The 18,459-nt window shown below is 39.2% G+C and overlaps 1 protein-coding gene across 2 annotated transcripts in view; it reads right to left on the reverse strand.

Moving 5' to 3' along the window:
• Positions 1–18,089, reverse strand: part of LOC124140751 — a 39,610-nt gene extending 21,521 nt beyond the window's left edge. The window contains exon 1 of one of the 2 annotated variants that reach the window (XM_046508469.2): positions 17,709–18,089. In XM_046508469.2, the coding sequence (XP_046364425.1) occupies positions 17,709–18,003 (295 nt within the window). In that variant the 5' untranslated portion in view covers positions 18,004–18,089. The remainder of the gene's footprint in view (positions 1–17,708) is intronic. The other variant, XM_046508470.2, reaches the window with a different exon arrangement.
• Positions 18,090–18,459: the final 370 nt, after the last annotated feature.

Here is an 18,459-nt window from a genome sequence, read left to right on the forward strand (position 1 = left end):
TCAGTCCCTTTAAAGCATCAACTAACCGTGTGCAAAGTATATTGTATCGTGTTAAATATACTTTATATTATATCATTACATTACTATTAAAAGATATACCTGCTGTCTGTCAATTACGATCTACCACACCACGCTTGAATAAACAGTTATGCAGGTGTTGCTGTGGGCAAACACCTAGCCTGAAAATGTTTATTTTTTTGTGGATACATGTTTTACAAATGTTCGTTGATATGTGGATATATTAAGCACAAAGACAAACAAATGTTTATGAAAGATGAATTAGTGCCTTGATATATTCATCAAGATGTGTATCATCGTTTAATGGGGTAGGTATGAAATATACAGGTACGCGTGCGCGTATTTTAATGAAAAAAACTATTCGTCTTTTATTGCATAACGTTTGGCTGAATATCTTACATTCTAACGAAATCTCGAAATAATTGTTTAATTACATGTGGTGGCGAACTGACCAGTGGGAATTTTGTTTCAATGCGATTGAGGAAAACGTGAGTGAATATTGTGACACAATCGACTTTAAACCGCACAGATGTATCTTCAAATGTGTTACATCTATAGATTAGTATTATATCTACGTAAATACCACTTTATAGTGTCTCAGATCGCGGTACTTAAAGAAAACAAGGGGCTCAAAGTGAAGCCCTTTCCCCTCTATATTCTCAACATAGTCTCTATCAGAAGTGTTTGGCTTGTGTTGGGTCCAACTTGGCCCGGGCGGTAAAAAACCGACTTTAAACACACAGATGTATGTTCAAACGTGGTTACATCTATAGATTAGTATTATACCTACCTATACACTACTTTATAATATCCCAGTGTATCGCATTTAAAGAAATCTGAGCCGTTAAAGTCAAGCACTTTAATGTATTTTCTTAATACAAAAAGTCAAAATCAACTTAAACCTCACAGATGTATCATCAAATGGATTCACATCTATAGCTAAGTATTATATCTACCTATATACCACTTTATAATGTCACGGTACATCGTATTTAAAAAAAAAAAGGGGGCTCAAAGTGAAGCCCTTTCCCCTCTACATTCTCAACATAGCCTCTATCAGATGTGTTTGGCTTGTATCTTCAACTCTGCACAGCGAATCGTGGCGCCTTAGACGACTGGGCCATCCGTGCCCCCGACACACAAGAGACTCAGTAACATTCACGCACCATTGGGAATATCAAAGTAAGTTCATACAGCAAACTACGGTTATAACGAATTCAAAGGGAACATTAATTGTAGATCGTAAAAATTTAGTTCGCAAGGCAATGGGCAATGGGCAAGCATCGTGTCCTGGAGATGATGGAATCAAATTTCACACCAACCGTCAACCTTGGCAAAACTCAACGATCGTGTCAATTATGCAAAGTGTCATTAATTTGACTTGGGGTGTGTTATTCATGATGCAGTGTAATATGATCTGGACAGTAAAGCAGTAGAATAACGTGCAACAAATTATTTTTGATAATTTCCGTCGTTGTGTTCATGGCTATTCACAGTGACAAACATAAACAGACGGCAGACTATCGTTGTCACAACATAATATCCCCTTGTTCAAGTTGGCGATATAATCTATTCATCTGGAAGATATTGGAATTCAAACCACAGTGAATTACGCTACACTTCAGTGCATTTGTACAAAATAAATCATATGAAACCCATACCTATTGCTGATGTGATCTCTGCTGTCACGTTGTCATTTCCGGTTTGGTTGTCTCAAACAACAATCAGTAACGTAATCAGTGGCGTTGCTTTTCAGAGGCCTATTCGGGTGCTATTGTGGCCTAACAGTAATAGTGATCGCTAAGCACGCCGCAGACTCGAGTTCCATTTCAAATGTGTATCTTACTCATTCCAGAGAAAAAGTGTGTCAAGGTAAACACAACAGTTTCTCAGGATTTAGATTTAAGTCCCAAAAGGGACAGAGGGTGTGTGTGTTTTGACTAAACACGTTATGCCATATAACACAAGGCGGGATCTCAATATCCCCAAATCTAAAAAAATCCAAAAAAACTTTGAATTTATGTTAATGTTTTAATTCTTTATTTACCGCGTCCCTTTCGCGCGTCAATGCGTTTACAGCAATTCCACTGTTGTAACAATCGTTATATCAAACTGGTGCAGAGTCTTGGGGAAAAGTAATGACTGCAATACAATCAAGCATGTCAGAAGAGAAATGTCGTTCCTTTTGTGAAACCATTAAAGTCTGTAAGTGATCAATCACATGTTCTTATTTGATAATATTTCTTAAGAAAATACAGTAAAAGAGCTTGAATTTAACGGCCCAGTTTTCTTTAAATGCCATACACTGTGACATTATAAAGTGGTATATAGGTAGATATAACACTAATCTATAGATGTAAACACATTGGAAGATACATCTGTGTGTTTAAAGTTGATTTTGACCGCCCAGGCCAAGTCGGATCCAACACAACCCAAACACTTCTGATAGAGACTATGTTGAGAATGTAGAGGGAAAAGGGCTTCACTTTGAGCCCCTTGTTTTCTTTATATACCGCGATCTGACACACTATAAAGTGGTATTTAGGTAGATATCACAATAGTCTATAGATGTAAACACATCTGAAGATACATCTGTGCGGTTTAATTTGATTTTGACAGCCCGGGCCAAGTCGGAACGAACACTTCTGACATAGATTTTCTTAAGAAAAATACAGTAAAATGCTTCACTTTGAGACCCTTGTTTTCTTTAAATACGATGTACTGTGACATTATAAAGTGGTATATACGTAGATATAACACTAGTCTATAGATGTCAAGACATTTGAAGATACATCTGTCTGTTTGAAGTTGATTTTGACAGTCCGGGCCAAGTTGGACCCAACACAATCACTTCTGATAGAGACTATGATGAGAGTGAGAGTGTAGAGGGAAAAGGGCTTCACTTTGAGCCCCTTGTTTTCTATTAATACTGCGATCTGTGACATTATAAAGTGGTATATAGGTAAATATAATACTAATCTATAGATGTAAACACATTGGAAGATACATCTGTGTGTTTAAAGTTGAATTTGACCGCCCGGGCCAAGTCGGACCCAACACAAGCCAAACACTTCTGATCGAGACTATGTTGAGAATGTAGAGGAAAAAGGGCTTCACTTTGAGCCCCTTGTTTCCTTTAAATACCGCGATCTGAGACACTATAATTTGGTATTTACGTAGATATAATACTAATCTATAGATGTGAATCCATTTGATGATGAATTGGTGCCTTGATATATATATTCAACGAGAACGAATCTTGTATTCTCCGCGATCCTGATGTGTATCATCGTTTAATGGGTCATTCATTAAAAAGTATGTTGTGAGGCGATATTAAAGGAGCCGCTCAATTTACACAGTGTCGTCCGTTTCGGTGAACTACCACCCTACCCTGTCAGTAAGAGTTATGTAATCGGTACACAAATATATTTGTGCGATGTCAGTGTGGAAGGAGTTTGAATTACGTCCGCCACTGGCCACAGAAATCCTCAAAGTAGAGTAACAATCAACAAGGTCAATGCCGTACTAATAACCTAGTGACTCACGTAACAACGGCTGTCAATCTGTCTGCTACAGCTACCATACCATCATCCCTGTCACAACTGGCGTATTAACGGCTTATTCAAAATATTAATTGTAGAAACGTCGTTACCAGACTAACGTACGTCGTATTCAGTCCTCAACTGGATGCTACCTTCCTTATATAATCTAACAGCCCTGTTTGTGAAAATATGTACTAGACATAAGATTTAAAGACTAATTAAATCAATTGTAAGACCGCATTGGCCATAAAACCGAATAAAATATGTCTTGGTATCATCTCTTGTGTATTAGATGATGGTAATGACCTGAAATGTTATAACGTTGGATTAAGAAGGAGAAACACTGAAGTGTTTTACAATACTTGGAAACATGAGCAATAAGATGTAGCAGCATAAACATGCATGGAATAGGGAAAAAGGTGCAAACAAATTGAAAAGGATTTCAATACAAAATTATTGAACTAAATAACTTGCCTGAACAGAAGGGGTACCCAAACTTGTTTGACAGTTATTCGTGTGTTGTAGACTGTCGAATGGGACTCATGTGTGTACGTAGGGTACGCATATCTATTGCCAGTTTTAGTACTCATACACTTTCTCTTTTTGTGTTGATATGATTTCTTTTTTCGTACATGATATGATTTCATTTTTATCTTTGGCTGCTATGTTTATATATGTTCGAGTAGCTGTCTGTCCCTCATAAATTGACATTGTTCTGCCTCGCTATTGCATCTCTTGACTACAGGAGATCTACAGCATAAAGGGGATCTAACTGCAATTCTTGTTTTAACCAAGCCCGGGTTTGACATTCCAGTAACTGGATTCAGGTTGATTGCAAGATATGCATACCTCGTCATAGTGATTGTTGTGATTGTTTTGTTTGTTTGTTAGTTGTATAACGCCGCACTTAGCAATATTTCAGCTGTATGACGGCGGTCTGTAAATAATCGAGTCTGGACCAGACAATCCAGTGATTGACATCATGTGCATCGATCCACGAATTTGGGATACGATGACATGCATCAACCAAGTCAGCGAGCCTGACCACCCGATCCCGGTAGTCGCCTCTTACGACAAGCGCTGTCGCCCTTTTACGCCAAGAATGGGTTGTTGAAGATCTTCAGGGATTTGTGTAAAGTCATTCAGACAGCATACAATGCCAACTCAAAAATTATACTCAGTGTCTCCGCAAAGTAATATAGTACGGTACTTAGGGTACATGTGAGATTATACTCAGGAGATGTTTAATCCATATAAGGTGTTATCATTCTACCTAACAATGTATTTAATGAAATGAATGCAAAACAAACTCAACGGCTAAAAGGTTTAATTGAAAAAACTACCCCTGGTCTTGCTTAACAAAACAACTGCAACCCGACACAGATTAAACGCAACTTACAAACACAATCATAATCTGGTTAATCTGTATCACTCAACGAGTTGGAGCCGCTTACTCTGCCGACAGTATGACAGTATTGGGCAGCTCGGTAATTAGGAGGTAAAACCAGGCAGGTACACTGGTCACACTTGACTGGTCTGACTGATGATTAGGTCGTGTGTCAATTGGGAGTGAACCATAGCAAGTAGTATCTGCGAAACTGCTCCTTTTATGGGACCGATTAGTTTTATGACCATGGCCCTCGGCACAAGCGTGGTGTTGGAAGACAAGTTATACATGTACATCCGATATGGTGACTGTTTTTCGCTTTTCATATTCTAAATACATTCATAATACCACAACAATTTAGTTCTCCTTGAAACTTTACAATCACTTCAATATGTACAATAGATTGAACGAGAACTAATGATATATTGCAGATTATTAAATCATTGTCTCTATTATCAGCCGCTACGTTTGTATCGTTTGCATTGTACAAAGAAATATTTTGTCTGTCCTTTTGCAGATTTAGCCTTAGGATGTGCTCATTCGAAGTAGGAACGAACATAATTGCTTATCATGAGTATCATATTATACAGTTAAAAGTTACTTGTACACTGTAGACGTATTCACTTTAAAGTCGTATACGACCTTCGCGAGCGAGTTGAATGATCCAGGTTAATTGGAACGAAGTCTAGAAAGGGTTATAAAGTTTTGTATTTGGTAATGTGTAGGTTTGTTAAATATGATTTTTTTTAATTCCTTGTATTTCAGTATGTAAAAACATAATTATGCGCTTAAAAACAGAGCTGACTTGATTGGAGATATGGCGTTAGCCACCTGAGATTGTCTTTTGGACACGGTTTAACCTTACTGTGTCCTCACCCTGGTTGTTGTTACCGTTGTTATAAGGGATTAGGAGCTACGGCTCATTGCATTTTTTGGTTACAGTCTGTATCACTCAAGTGGACATGTGCAGGTGAACTCTGTTCAATTAGTATATGAAATGCCCCAAAATGTGAACTCCAGACAATAATAACCTGAGAGTAAATCCACGTGCGTCTGCCTTTCCCCTCGTTCACCTTCGAAATCCTTGATTATTATATCATGCCAGAGTTCTGAAATTCAGTGACAATGTTGCTGAACGGTAGAATCTAATGGACGTATTGTGCAGAACCTGTTTGACACTGTGGGTTCCAGGACCACTAACACTCTGAGCTGAAAAATATTTGGTCCTAACCGCCCCAACATCTACAAGTTTGTAAGCTTGTAGACATCATTAAGAAGAAATTAACAGTCCCATGCTGAGACCTTTCTCAAAAATCAGGCCGGTGGCAGGCTGCCAACAAAGAGAAGAACATATCGCAACACCGACACAAGTGTGCTCAGTCAAACAAAGAACTTACGACCGGCAGAAAACAACTCCAGTTGAGTATGCCGATGCTGTATCTCAACCGTGTTGGCCTGAAAATTTAAACATGCTAATTAAATCCATAATCGAAAAATTATTTTTAATAGAAACCGTATCTTAATTTGTTCTTGCACTGTATCATATCGTGTATTTCATCTGTATATGTGTAATGTGTATATGTATAAATGACTACACTTATACCGCATATTCTGCAACAGACTATAATTATTCACCTTATTATTGTCTCTCCATTTACCATGACCGACTGCACTAATACCCTTTTAACAGTGGATACCGATTTCAGTATACATGTAGGCTTTTTGTTCAAAAAGGAATATGCAGGAAATTATATGTACCAATTAACTGTGTACTAATTACTTGTTTGAATGTTATCAGATTTGCGTTCTGAGATACAGTGATGTGAGCATCTTCTACAATTAACAATACATGTATATTTTTTGTGGAAATCATTCGATCAAGTAAAAATGACTGCGTGACAAGACGAATCAACTATTTATACCCAATAAAAGAAACTGCCTTGTTTTAGGAACAGTGCTATAACAGGACATTTGAAATTTTTAACAAGCAGATACATTAGAGACAGTGACTAGACTACATGTACGTAATCCGTATCAATCAAAGGTGTAAAAAAATGAAAATTATATCTGTCGGAGATCTACCAAATTACCAAGTTTTATCATTACTATATTTATAACAATGCAAATACTTTAGTGATACATTTTTCAGAGGTGAGGGCATACAAACAAGTATATTGCTTCCATGTGTGAATGCAGGTTGTACTTGGCATCTCAGTTCTCAGTTTCATACCGGTTGTATATCTGAATTTGTATATGGAACCATGCGTACAGCATGACAATTACATGCTATTCGTCAGTCTACAACACACATAACACGGTCAAACAATTTTGGGCACCGCTTTTTTAAGTTATTTAGTACAATAATGTTTTATTAGAATCTATTTCAATTTGTTTTCACCGTTTTCCCTATTGGCAGTCGTTGTTACGTGAGTCACTAGGTAATTAGTACGGCATTGACCTTGTTGATTGTTACTCTACTTTGAGGATTTCTGTGGCCAGTGGCGGACGTAATTCAAACTCCTTTCACACTGACATCGCATCAAATATATTTGTGTACCGATTACATAACTCTTATGGACAGGGGGGGTGGTAGTTCACCGGACGACACTGTGTATATTGGGCGGCTCCTTTGATATCTCCTCCAAACATACGTTTATTGAATGACCCCATTAAACGATGATACACATCTTGATGAATATATCAAGGCGCTAATTCATCTTTCATAAACATTTGTTTGTCTTTGTGCTTAATGTATCCACATATCAACGAACATTTGTAAAACATGTATCCACAAAAAAATAAACATTTTCAGTCTAGGTGTTTGCCCACAGCAACACCTGCATAACTGTTTATTCAAGCGTGATGTGGTAGATCGTAATTGACCGACAGCAGGTATTGTAGAATCACTTGTCAATAACGCCGACACTGTAATTAGAAACAACGTCCTAATGAGAATATGAGAATTATCATAAGAAGGCTGTTTTTTTTCTTCTGAACTGTTACCACTTTCATACCCAAAGTGACAATGCAGTTAAAAGGTGCTTTAGTGTCACAATATTCACTCACGTTTTCCTCAATCGCATTGAAACATAATTCCCACTGGTCAGTTCGACACCGCATGTAATTAAATAATTATTTCGAGATTTCGTTAGAATGTAAGATATTCAGCCAAACGTTATGCAATAAAAGACGAATATTTTTTTTCATTAAAATACGTGCATGCGTACCTGTATATTGCATACCTAGTGTCACGTAATTGCCCAGTGTGATGTATCAACGGGGCATAAAATGATAAATGAAATAGAAACTAACTAAACTTTAATGTTGTGGAAAATAACTCCAATGAATTGGAGTACACGCACATGGATTCGTATGATAAACTGTCAAAACGTTTTGAGAGGTAAGGCCGGGTTAATTAAAGATCGCTACAAAATGTAAAACAGGTGAAATTTGTAGAACTTCTATAAAGGAAACATCCAATCAAATGCCCTTTTGAAATAGTAATGTAATGATATAATATAAAGTATATTTAACACGATACAATATACTTTGCACACGGTTAGTTGATGCTTTAAAGGGACTGACGAAAACATGGGCGAAATTTTTTAATAACGCCGTAAAATAGTTGAATCATGTGTCATGCTTGTAGGCACACCTTTATGTATTTGCGAAACTAAAACTGATGAGCAAAGGTAAATATTCTCGCCCATGCATGGGCGAGAATATGTTCCTTTACTCAAAACTCATGTTTTTGTTTGGCAAATTATACATTAAATGTATTTATTCAAGTATCATGACACAAAATGTAACAAAATTAAACTCATTTTAACTTAATTCAACGATTTTATAGCGATATTGAAATATTTCGCCCATGGGCGAGAAAAAGGTTTGGTCCAGGGGCGAGAATATTTTCCTTTACTCAAAACTTATGTATTTGTTTCGCAAATACATGCGGGTGTTCTTACCATTTTCATGGCACATAATGTAACTCAATTTTACTTAATTCAGCTATTTTATAGCGATATTGAAATATTTCGCCCATGGGCGAGAAAAAGGTTTGGTCCAGGGGCGAGAATATTTTCCTTTACTCAAAACTTATGTATTTGTTTCGCAAATACATGCGGGTGTTCTTGCCATTTTCATGGCACATAATGTAACTCAATTTTACTTAATTCAGCTATTTTATAGCGTTATTGAAATATTTAGCCCATGGGCGAGAAAAAGGTTTGGCCCATGGGCGAAAATATTTCCCTTTGCTCAAAACTCATGTTTTAGTGTCGCATATACATAAAGGTGTTCTTAGAAGTTTCATGTCACATAATTTAACAAATTTTAACTTAATTCAACTATTTTACGGCATTATTGAAATATTTCGCTCTGGACGAGAAAGATTGGCCCGGGCCAAACCTTTTTCTCGCCCATGGGCTAAATATTTCAATATCGCTATAAAATAGTTGAATTAAGTTAAAATGAGTTATATTTTTGTGTCATGATACTTGAATGAATACATTTAATGTATTTGCGAAACAAAAACATGAGTTTTTAGTAAAGGAAAACATTCTCGCCCATGGGCCTGCCCATTGGGACATAGTGTAAATATCAAGTTTTTAAACATTTTTTTTTTCATTTTTTCTTCCTTGGTATGTTCCCATGAAAACACATGTTTAATTTTTGTAAATAACTTTGACTGATACTGGGCAAAGACCGTAGAGTTTCTGGACTTTTTGGTTTCCAGAATTAAAATGGGACGTGTTAATATATACTAGCCACATATAATAACTGTGCACGGAGAAAATATAGATATAAGGGCACACCGTCCATATATGAAATATAGGTTTGAACACAGCAATTATTGGAGACATTCAAACGCTCATCCACGTGCCATGCGATATGACGTCATTGATGGGGGCATATGGACGTGCAATGTGTTACTGCACGTGCATCCTTTGCAGCTGTACACAGCATGTGCAACTCAAAATCCGCTGTCACTTTGGAAAGCATGATCTGTGGTCATTCAAAAAATTCAAAACTTCTCAGGCGCAGACACAAGCATATCACAAGCAAATCATGCCAAGATTGACAGCTGCACAGCGTCATGACGCCATTGGAATATCCGAGCGGGAATGAGGCAACAACAGGTGGCAACACATTTCCAATGCCATCGTAACACGATATCGGCATTGGTAAGGCGTTATCAGAACACAAATGACGTTGCCGACCACCCACGTTCAGGACGTCCCCGAGTAACGACGCCAAGACAGGACAGATGAATTCGAGTTACACATCTCCGACACAGGTTCCAAACGGCAGTAACGACGTCCCAGACAATTCCTGGACTGCACCGTATCCATCCCAACACTGTCAGGAATCGTTTACGTCAGTACGGATTTCGACCACGACGCTCTGCCATACGTCCCATCCTGACACACCGTCATCAAGTCAACCGTCTAAGATGGTGTCGAAATCATGTTCACCAACCTCGAATATGGTGGAGAAATGTTGTCTTTACACAGTGACGGGCGCCAACGTGTCTACCGGCGTTTGGGAGAACGTTATGCACGCAACTGTATTGTGGAGAGGAATCGTTTTGGAGGTGGCTCTGTGATGATTTGGGGTGGGATAACAGCACGGCACCGAACCCCTTTGGTGGTTGTTCAGGGTAATCTCACCGGTGTTGGCTACAGAGATCAGATTCTGAGGCCTGTGGTCATTCCTTTCCTGCAACGTCATGGCCCGGGATTGACATTTGAACAGGACAACGCTCGTCCTCACACGGCTAGGGTCGCAATGGATTTCCTTCACCATAACAATGTCATGTTACTGCCATGGCCTGCAATTTCTCCAGATCTCTCCCCAATAGAGCATGTGTGGGATGAAATGGAGCGCCGTCTGCGTCGTCTTCCACATCCTCCAGATAACGTCCGTGACTTGGCACAGGATTTGAGGAGGATATGGCAGGCCATTCCCCAGGCCTTCCATGCCCATTTGGTGGACTCCATGCGTCGCCGATGCACTGCTGTGATTCATGCACAGGGTGGTCATACCCGTTATTGACTTTGTGACTTTGTCGTTTGACCCCTACTCCATTTTGATCTTCTGACGTCATCGGAACAGATGTTGTTCAGGTCCCGTTGACATTTTCTTTTGGTCCGATCATTCAGCTGCTACAGCGTCTGCATCATTTTGTTCTTGCTGTGTTGTATTTCAATCCAGAATATATTTTCTCCGTGCACAGTTTCTTTATGTGGCTAGTATATATATATTATTGTATCGGAGAGGTCTTTAAATAGGAAGTGCGCCTGTTGACCAATCAAGTTTGCAAAAAATAATAATAATAAAATAAGCAATTACAAAAGATGTTCAAATGTCTTGGGAATGATAAGCCTGACAAAATTAAAAGGGCTGTAAACCAATAAATGGTTAAGGAAAGATTATTGTGTTTGATAACGTAAAAGCATGGATCAGAAAGTTGCTTCAAAGAATCTGAAGTGGATAGAAATTTATTCTAAAAACTGTTCCTTATGTCAGAAGTTTGAATTTTTTTTTTTATTATCTGAAGAACATTATCAGAACACTTGGAAACACTTTTTGGAAGGTTGTCTTCATGGCTTCACTGACCCCTCATCTTCCCGAGGCAAGAGAGTTAACTGATTATAAAGTCCAGTTTCCACCCTTGACGAAATAAGCTGGTATTATGGAATTACATTTTGGCTGGACTATCAAGTCTATGCACAGTCCAATGAAAATCGCGCACCGAAATCGAAATCCGGTTCGTAAACTGTCGTGCAGATTTCGATCGATTGCAGGATTTGCAAATCATGTGCGCCGCTAACTCGTTGTCAGCAAATATTTTCCAAGCCTGAATCATGTTTTTAATCAAGGTGCTCACGTGATTTGATGCATTTCACGATGTAAGACCCGTTTTATCACAATGTAGATCCTGATTATCGAGCAGATCGTCCTGACTGGGCGCCACCATTTTGTGTGAAGCAAACGCAAGCGATACGAGAGGTGGAACCTGATTGGTAGGCTTAGAAGGGACATAACTGGTAATAACCACTGGTGGCGCTACGATCGAGCCCAGTAATTCCAGCTTATTTCGGCAAGGGTGGAAACTGGACTTTTATAGTCTTGCCTCGGGAATATGCTGACCTACCATCAAAGGCGAAACCTTTGAAGATTATTTGCCTGAAAACAGTTTTTACAACCCAAATAGCAATGAACAGCAATGAAAACGCACCACCATAAAAATGGATGTATTTTTATCCGGGCTGAAGTCATATGAAAATATATAAGTGAATGAGTAATATACGACGTTCTGGGCGAAGCATGAACAACAGCTCGTCAAAACACATTTCTAATTTTTTTGTAAGCGACATCGCCAAAACGCAACAAATTGTGTGCACATCATGGAAAACGTGATTTGTTTCACGGGAAGCATGCAGAATAGGGCTATAAATGACAGGCTTTTAAAAGCCACATCACTTTTGCTGCAGACGTAAAGGGTACTGACATAAGAAATGCCAAAATTAACAGCAGAGGAACGTGAACGTGCCTTGTGCATGTCTTCAAGTTGGTACGTCAAGTAGAGTCGTTGCACAACGTTTTCAATGCCATTATTCAACAGTCCTCAGGCTAATGAGTAGATACCAGCAGACAAGAACCACCAGAGATCGACCACTTCCGGGTCAACGTCGTGTAACTACACCACGGCAGGATCGCCATATTGTCCGTCGGCATCTTCGTGATCGTACACTTCCGGCTACAAGGACTGCAGCAACCGTACAAGGCCGACGGGGTTTGATCAGCGCTGACACCGTACGTCGACGTATCCTCTCAGCAGGGCTACGTGCTCGACGTCCATGTTGGACCCATACTCACTGATCGACATCGAAATGAACGTCTGTGTTGGGCCAAAAGGCATCGTCATTGGAGATTGCGACAGTGGCATGGTGTGCTGTTCTCTGATGAGTCCCGTTTCCATTTACTGAATGCTGACGGTCGACTGCGAGTGTGGCGTCGACGTGGAGAACGTTACGACAATGACTGCGTTGTACAGACAGATCGATTGGGGGGAGGGAGTGTCATGGTGTGGGGCGGCATCAGTCACAACCATCGAACAGAGCTCCATGTTTGTCGTGGAAGAGTTAAGGCCCTTTACTACAGGAATAACATATTGGCAAATCGCGTCATCCCATTCTGTCATCAGCACCAGGATATGCACACCTTCCAGCAAGAAAATGCAACAGCGCACACAGCACGTGTTTCAACACAGGACCTAGCGAACAAATTGTGCCTCTGCTTCCATGGCCAGCCCTGTCACCCGATCTTTTGCCAATTGAACATCTATGGCATTACCTGGGTCAACGCCTCTCACGTCGTCCGCAAGTACAGAACCTGAGAGAACTTGAAGATACACTACGTCAAGAGTGGAATGCCCAAGAACACTATTCGCAGACTTATTCGATCAATGAGAAGACTTGCATGGCCTGTGTTGCTGCCAGTGGCGGACATACCAGATATTGACTTTTCATTTTAACCCTATGTGTCTTCCTTACACTGATGACGTAAATGTAATTACTGTGTGGTATTCCTGTTTCCTTGGTCGTCTTTCTTAATAATCCGTCTATGTCTGTTCTAATTAAAATCGGTCATTGCTCAAGTTGTAATAGTTTGTAATATTTCAAGATTTATTGCTGGTGCGTTTTCAATGCTGTTCAGTATATTTTAAGTCTGTATTCAGAAAGAAATGGTTTGAAAAGAGAATTTTTTTAATTTTGTGACATAGTTAATGATTTTGAAGAATTTCTTACCCTCACCGAATTTAACAATACAGTAAACTCCGTTAACAACAAACACGCTTATAACGAAATGGCGGATACAACGAACTCTTTTTGGTTCCGCCCATTTGCTGTATATATGGTGTATATATATGCTTATAACAAACTACGGTAATAAAGAACTAAAATTAGTGGTCCTTTTGAGTTCGTTATAACCGTAGTGTACTATCTGTATAACTTGACTATTTTGGCATTATTCAGTGTACAAAAGGCTATTTGACATAGCATTAGAGGTATAATTGGATGAAGTATCAGAGATAGACTGGACTCCAATGTTCTAAAAACCTATTTCTAGTACACACATGTACAAAGTTAAGGTTTAAGTGCAGAATTATTCAAAGAATGTTAACCACTGATTCTTTCCGACCTAAAATTAAAGTCACGAGTCAAAAGTCAAAATATTTGAGATTTTTGCTATCTAAATAAAGATACATAGAGGTTATCACGCGAGTGTGTTTGGGGATGGTAAATATCCTGCATTAGGAATAAACATTGTATTTAGCGAGCCTTGGCGAGCTAAATACATAGTGTTTATTCCTAATACAGGATATTTACCATCCCCAAACACACAAGCGTGATAACCTCTTTATCATATAATGTCATGCTTTAATTCTGTGCTTTAAAATCGCTATCCCTCTCTCACAAACATTACCGAAACATTGCGAGTTTTCCTGGAATGCGCGCATTAATATTTATAACGTCACAGGGTAAGTGATGTGTCAGTCAGGCAGTGACAGTAGCCAATATAGTTCCAACTGAAATCTGTTTCTTATACAGTGGCGAAGCAACATATACGCAAAACAACAGTTGTTTTTAATTGCCTTTCGCGGCAATCCATTGGTTTGTCCGCTAGAGTAACTGCCCTTTGTCAAAGGGAAGCTACTCTAACCCTAGTCTATGAGACGTCACGGACACGGTCAGACGTTGTTGACAGTCGGTCTGTCCTGTCACAACGTTAAGAAGTGTAGTCAGATGTACACACAGCGACAAAACCAAACAAGGTAACAATTCAAACATATTTCTGCCAAATCCAACTATTTTAATTTGTGGAGAAGGTTTCAAGTCGCAGAGGTCTACAAGCACAGATATTGCTACTGATCCCGCTTGGCTAGGCCTCGCGCCCTCGCAAAATTGTTTCGAAAATCATACCTCCAACGTAGCCAAAACTTATAAAATGCCTTAGCTACGTCACAGTTAGACACTGATTTTCAGTATATTAGACTGTTTTTTTTATAATGATAGCAATTATCCCTGTTGTTTATCCAGATTCCCGATGGTTAATTTTGACTCGATCGCCGAATGACGAGGACGACGCCATGTTTGTTTATAAACAGTGAAAGTAGTCCTACTTGACCTTTGATATTTGCATCTCTATCCGCATATGACCCCAACGGATGTCGTTTTTATCCGTTGGCTTTATCCTGCCGAGAAACCTGCCCATTATATGATAAAGTATCTTATCTGCTTTGGGAACTTGAAATTGTTGAATGATTCTGGGCAATTGTGTTAAAATAGATGGAGGGATGTGGTCATGTGTACAATTTAAAATGTACAACTTTCTTTGGAACTGGTTTTATTTGGATGTAAAAAAGATGCAGTAAGTGATTCTGTCTTTGATTTTTTTCTCATATTGGGTAAATTTTATATCTACAAATGTAAATGGAAGAAAGACATTCTCACATAAATCCTTTTAAGGGAGCGTTGAAATTAAGATATTTTATTGAAAATGAAATTGAGTCTATAACAAACCGTAGACCAGAGTTTTTATACCGATTGGGTTATGCGTCATTCTTTGAAACTCGTCACGATATGGCTGAAATACTGCGGATGTGACGTAAAGCATAAACTAACTCACTCATTCATTGAAAATAAATAATAATAGTAAATCATTTTGTTTTAAAGTTTCATGGAAGTAACTGTATACAAGCATACACGGCATGAATGCCAGAGTGAATGCTTTGTCTTTGTACTTCTCTTCTTTGTTATGTACAAAAACTAAAAGAAACTGAATTTACTTCTTTTTTTTATTTTGTAGATTGGACCCCTGCTTAATAATTTAAATTAAAAGCAAATAAAACAGCTCTTCGCTGTCCAGAGATGCGTGCCTTAGACATTCCAAAAACCTTTGTTCATTGTTTTGGATCCCCTTTCGCCTCGGTTATGTTTTAGGCTTGTCGTAGATTTCACCAAAGTGGTAAACGTCTCAGACCTGCATCACTTCGAGCGTCTTCACACATTGAGCTGACATGCTAGGATTTAACTGGAATACTGCTCAAAGCGGAGTTACAACCACCTAACCACGCCGAAGACCCGGGTTCGATTCCCGACATGGGTACAATGTGTGAAGCCCATTGCTGGTGTCCCCCGCCGTGATATTGCTGGAATATTGCTAAAAGCGGCGTAAAGCCATACTCACTCACTCACTCAGTAGCTGTCACGTTCCTCTTGTGTGAGTCTCGGCATTTCTCTAACGTTCTGTTTGATGCCGAATCCTTGCTCTTCCCCACACCGGTATTTATGTAACATTCATGCACGAACATTTTTTATCAGTTCCCAAAATCCTGCTTTTACCCATCTATCCTGACTGCACGAAATTCACTGAATCCTGCAAAAAGTGTGCACAGGGTGTGTTTTGGTGAATGTTTTCTGATAATGTTCTAACTTATCGCATCGTCTTTAATTCAGATAAACCTTAATTCACAAGTGATTAGTTTCTTTTGCCCGGTAGTTTACAGACCGCTTCCGTGGTCTTGTGGTAGAGCGTCCGCCTGGAGAGCGGAAGGTCCGGGGTTCGATCCCCGACCGCGTCATACCAAAAGACGTTAAAAGATGGTACTTGTTGTTACCCTGTCTGGCGCTCGGCATTGAGGGGCTAAAACAAGAACTGGTCGGCTCGGCGTCAATATATTGTGTCTGATGGGGTACTCATGTTAAACTGTGTCATTGTATCTCAGTGGGCTAGCATTATAAAATACGCATTAGTCCGGACTAGTATAAATAGAAACTCACACACGTGCATGCACTTCGCTATGTAAGTGCAATAATCTTGGACGCGACGTTAACGTTAAACCCCATTTCACCTCACCTCACCTCACCTCACCTCACCTCACCTCATCTTACCCGCTCTGTATTCCCTATGGTGAGACAACTACAGTAAAGCATGTCCTGCATTACTGTGTTGATGTTTCCATTGCAAGGGATAACAATTTCAAAGTTTTATCTATAGGAGATATTTTTTATCATTGAAGTTCTTGTTTAATTATTTTTTCTTAAGAAATAGAATTTATTGACAACTTTTGATTTAAGTTATTTCACTAATTGGTAGTATCTGAGTATTAACTGAGATTGTTAGTGGATGTCCCCTTGATGGGTTGTTTGTTTGTTTGTTGTTTAACGCCGCACTCAGCAATATTCCAGCTATATGACGGCGGTCTGTAAATAATCGAGTCTGGACCAGACAATCCAGTGATTGACACCATGATGATCGATCCACGAAATTGGGATACGATGACATGCATCAACCAAGTCAGCGAGCCTGACCACCCGATCCCGTTAGTCAAGCAAAGTCGCCTTTTACGGCAAGCATGGGTTGCTGAAGACCTACTCTACCCCGGATCTTCACGGGTCTATTGTTGTAAATGGTCATATATATTTATGATTGCTGACGGGTTTTAATACAAAACTGTTATACTCAAGTTGTTTTACAGTCCATTGTTGACATGGGTCTTTTTAATCTAAATGTCTCGGTTGTTAATGTATTAATTGTTCGTGACATTTTATGGCTGCAACAGTGCCGATGTGATTTTACATTTTAACTCACCCACTCACTCACTCACTCACTCACTCGCATATAACTGAATAATTGCTCACGTGATATACAAATAAATTCACATACGCTCTCCTTATAAAAATTAAGATCACCTGCATAATACTGCCAGCCGGGCTCTTTAGTGCCTCCTGTGTTGATGAAGGACTTGTACAGGCGACATCGTTTGGACGTTGGGTTGTACAGCAGCATGTTACAGAGGGGGTGACGGTAACAACGTCCTGTACATGATAATTTTCCTTCCACGACGTGTTCAGACATAAAGGCCTCATTAAACAACAGATTGTCCAAACTTGAGTGACGTCGAACATGAAACCCGCCACAAGACTGAAGGGCAGATATCAGTTTATGGAATACAAGCGTCAGGAGAAAGATGTCCCGTTTGAACATAGTGATTCCTCCACACTGCAACACTGGAATCTACGTAACTGCGAGGTTGACTCGTCTGTTCAAAAGCCGTGTTGTCAGTTCTGAATCTGTTCCAGATCAATAAACATTATGCATGTAACATGACTCCTATCCGGGAACACTGTGTTCGAATCAACATTCAACTCTTATTGATTCATAAATTAAACGTGCGTCTTTGTTAGAGGAAAAGTGACACCTCCGTGCACGTAGGACGACAAGCCGTGGTGACGGAGAATTGTTTGCTAATAAACACAGTAGAACTACAGAAACGGGCGATATGGGATTCCACATACTTCCATTATACATCATCTGTAACAAATCATAATTACATTATTGATCGTCTAGAAGAATCAATCGATTCCACGGTAAACCAAATCTCATTAAAATCAGATCTTAGTTCTCGCTACCGCTTTTAACAGTATTGCAGCTATATCGCGG

This window comes from Haliotis rufescens, unplaced genomic scaffold, assembly GCF_023055435.1.
Source record: "Haliotis rufescens isolate VD_foot unplaced genomic scaffold, xgHalRufe1.0.p SCAF_60, whole genome shotgun sequence".
Classification (NCBI taxonomy): domain Eukaryota; kingdom Metazoa; phylum Mollusca; class Gastropoda; order Lepetellida; family Haliotidae; genus Haliotis; species Haliotis rufescens.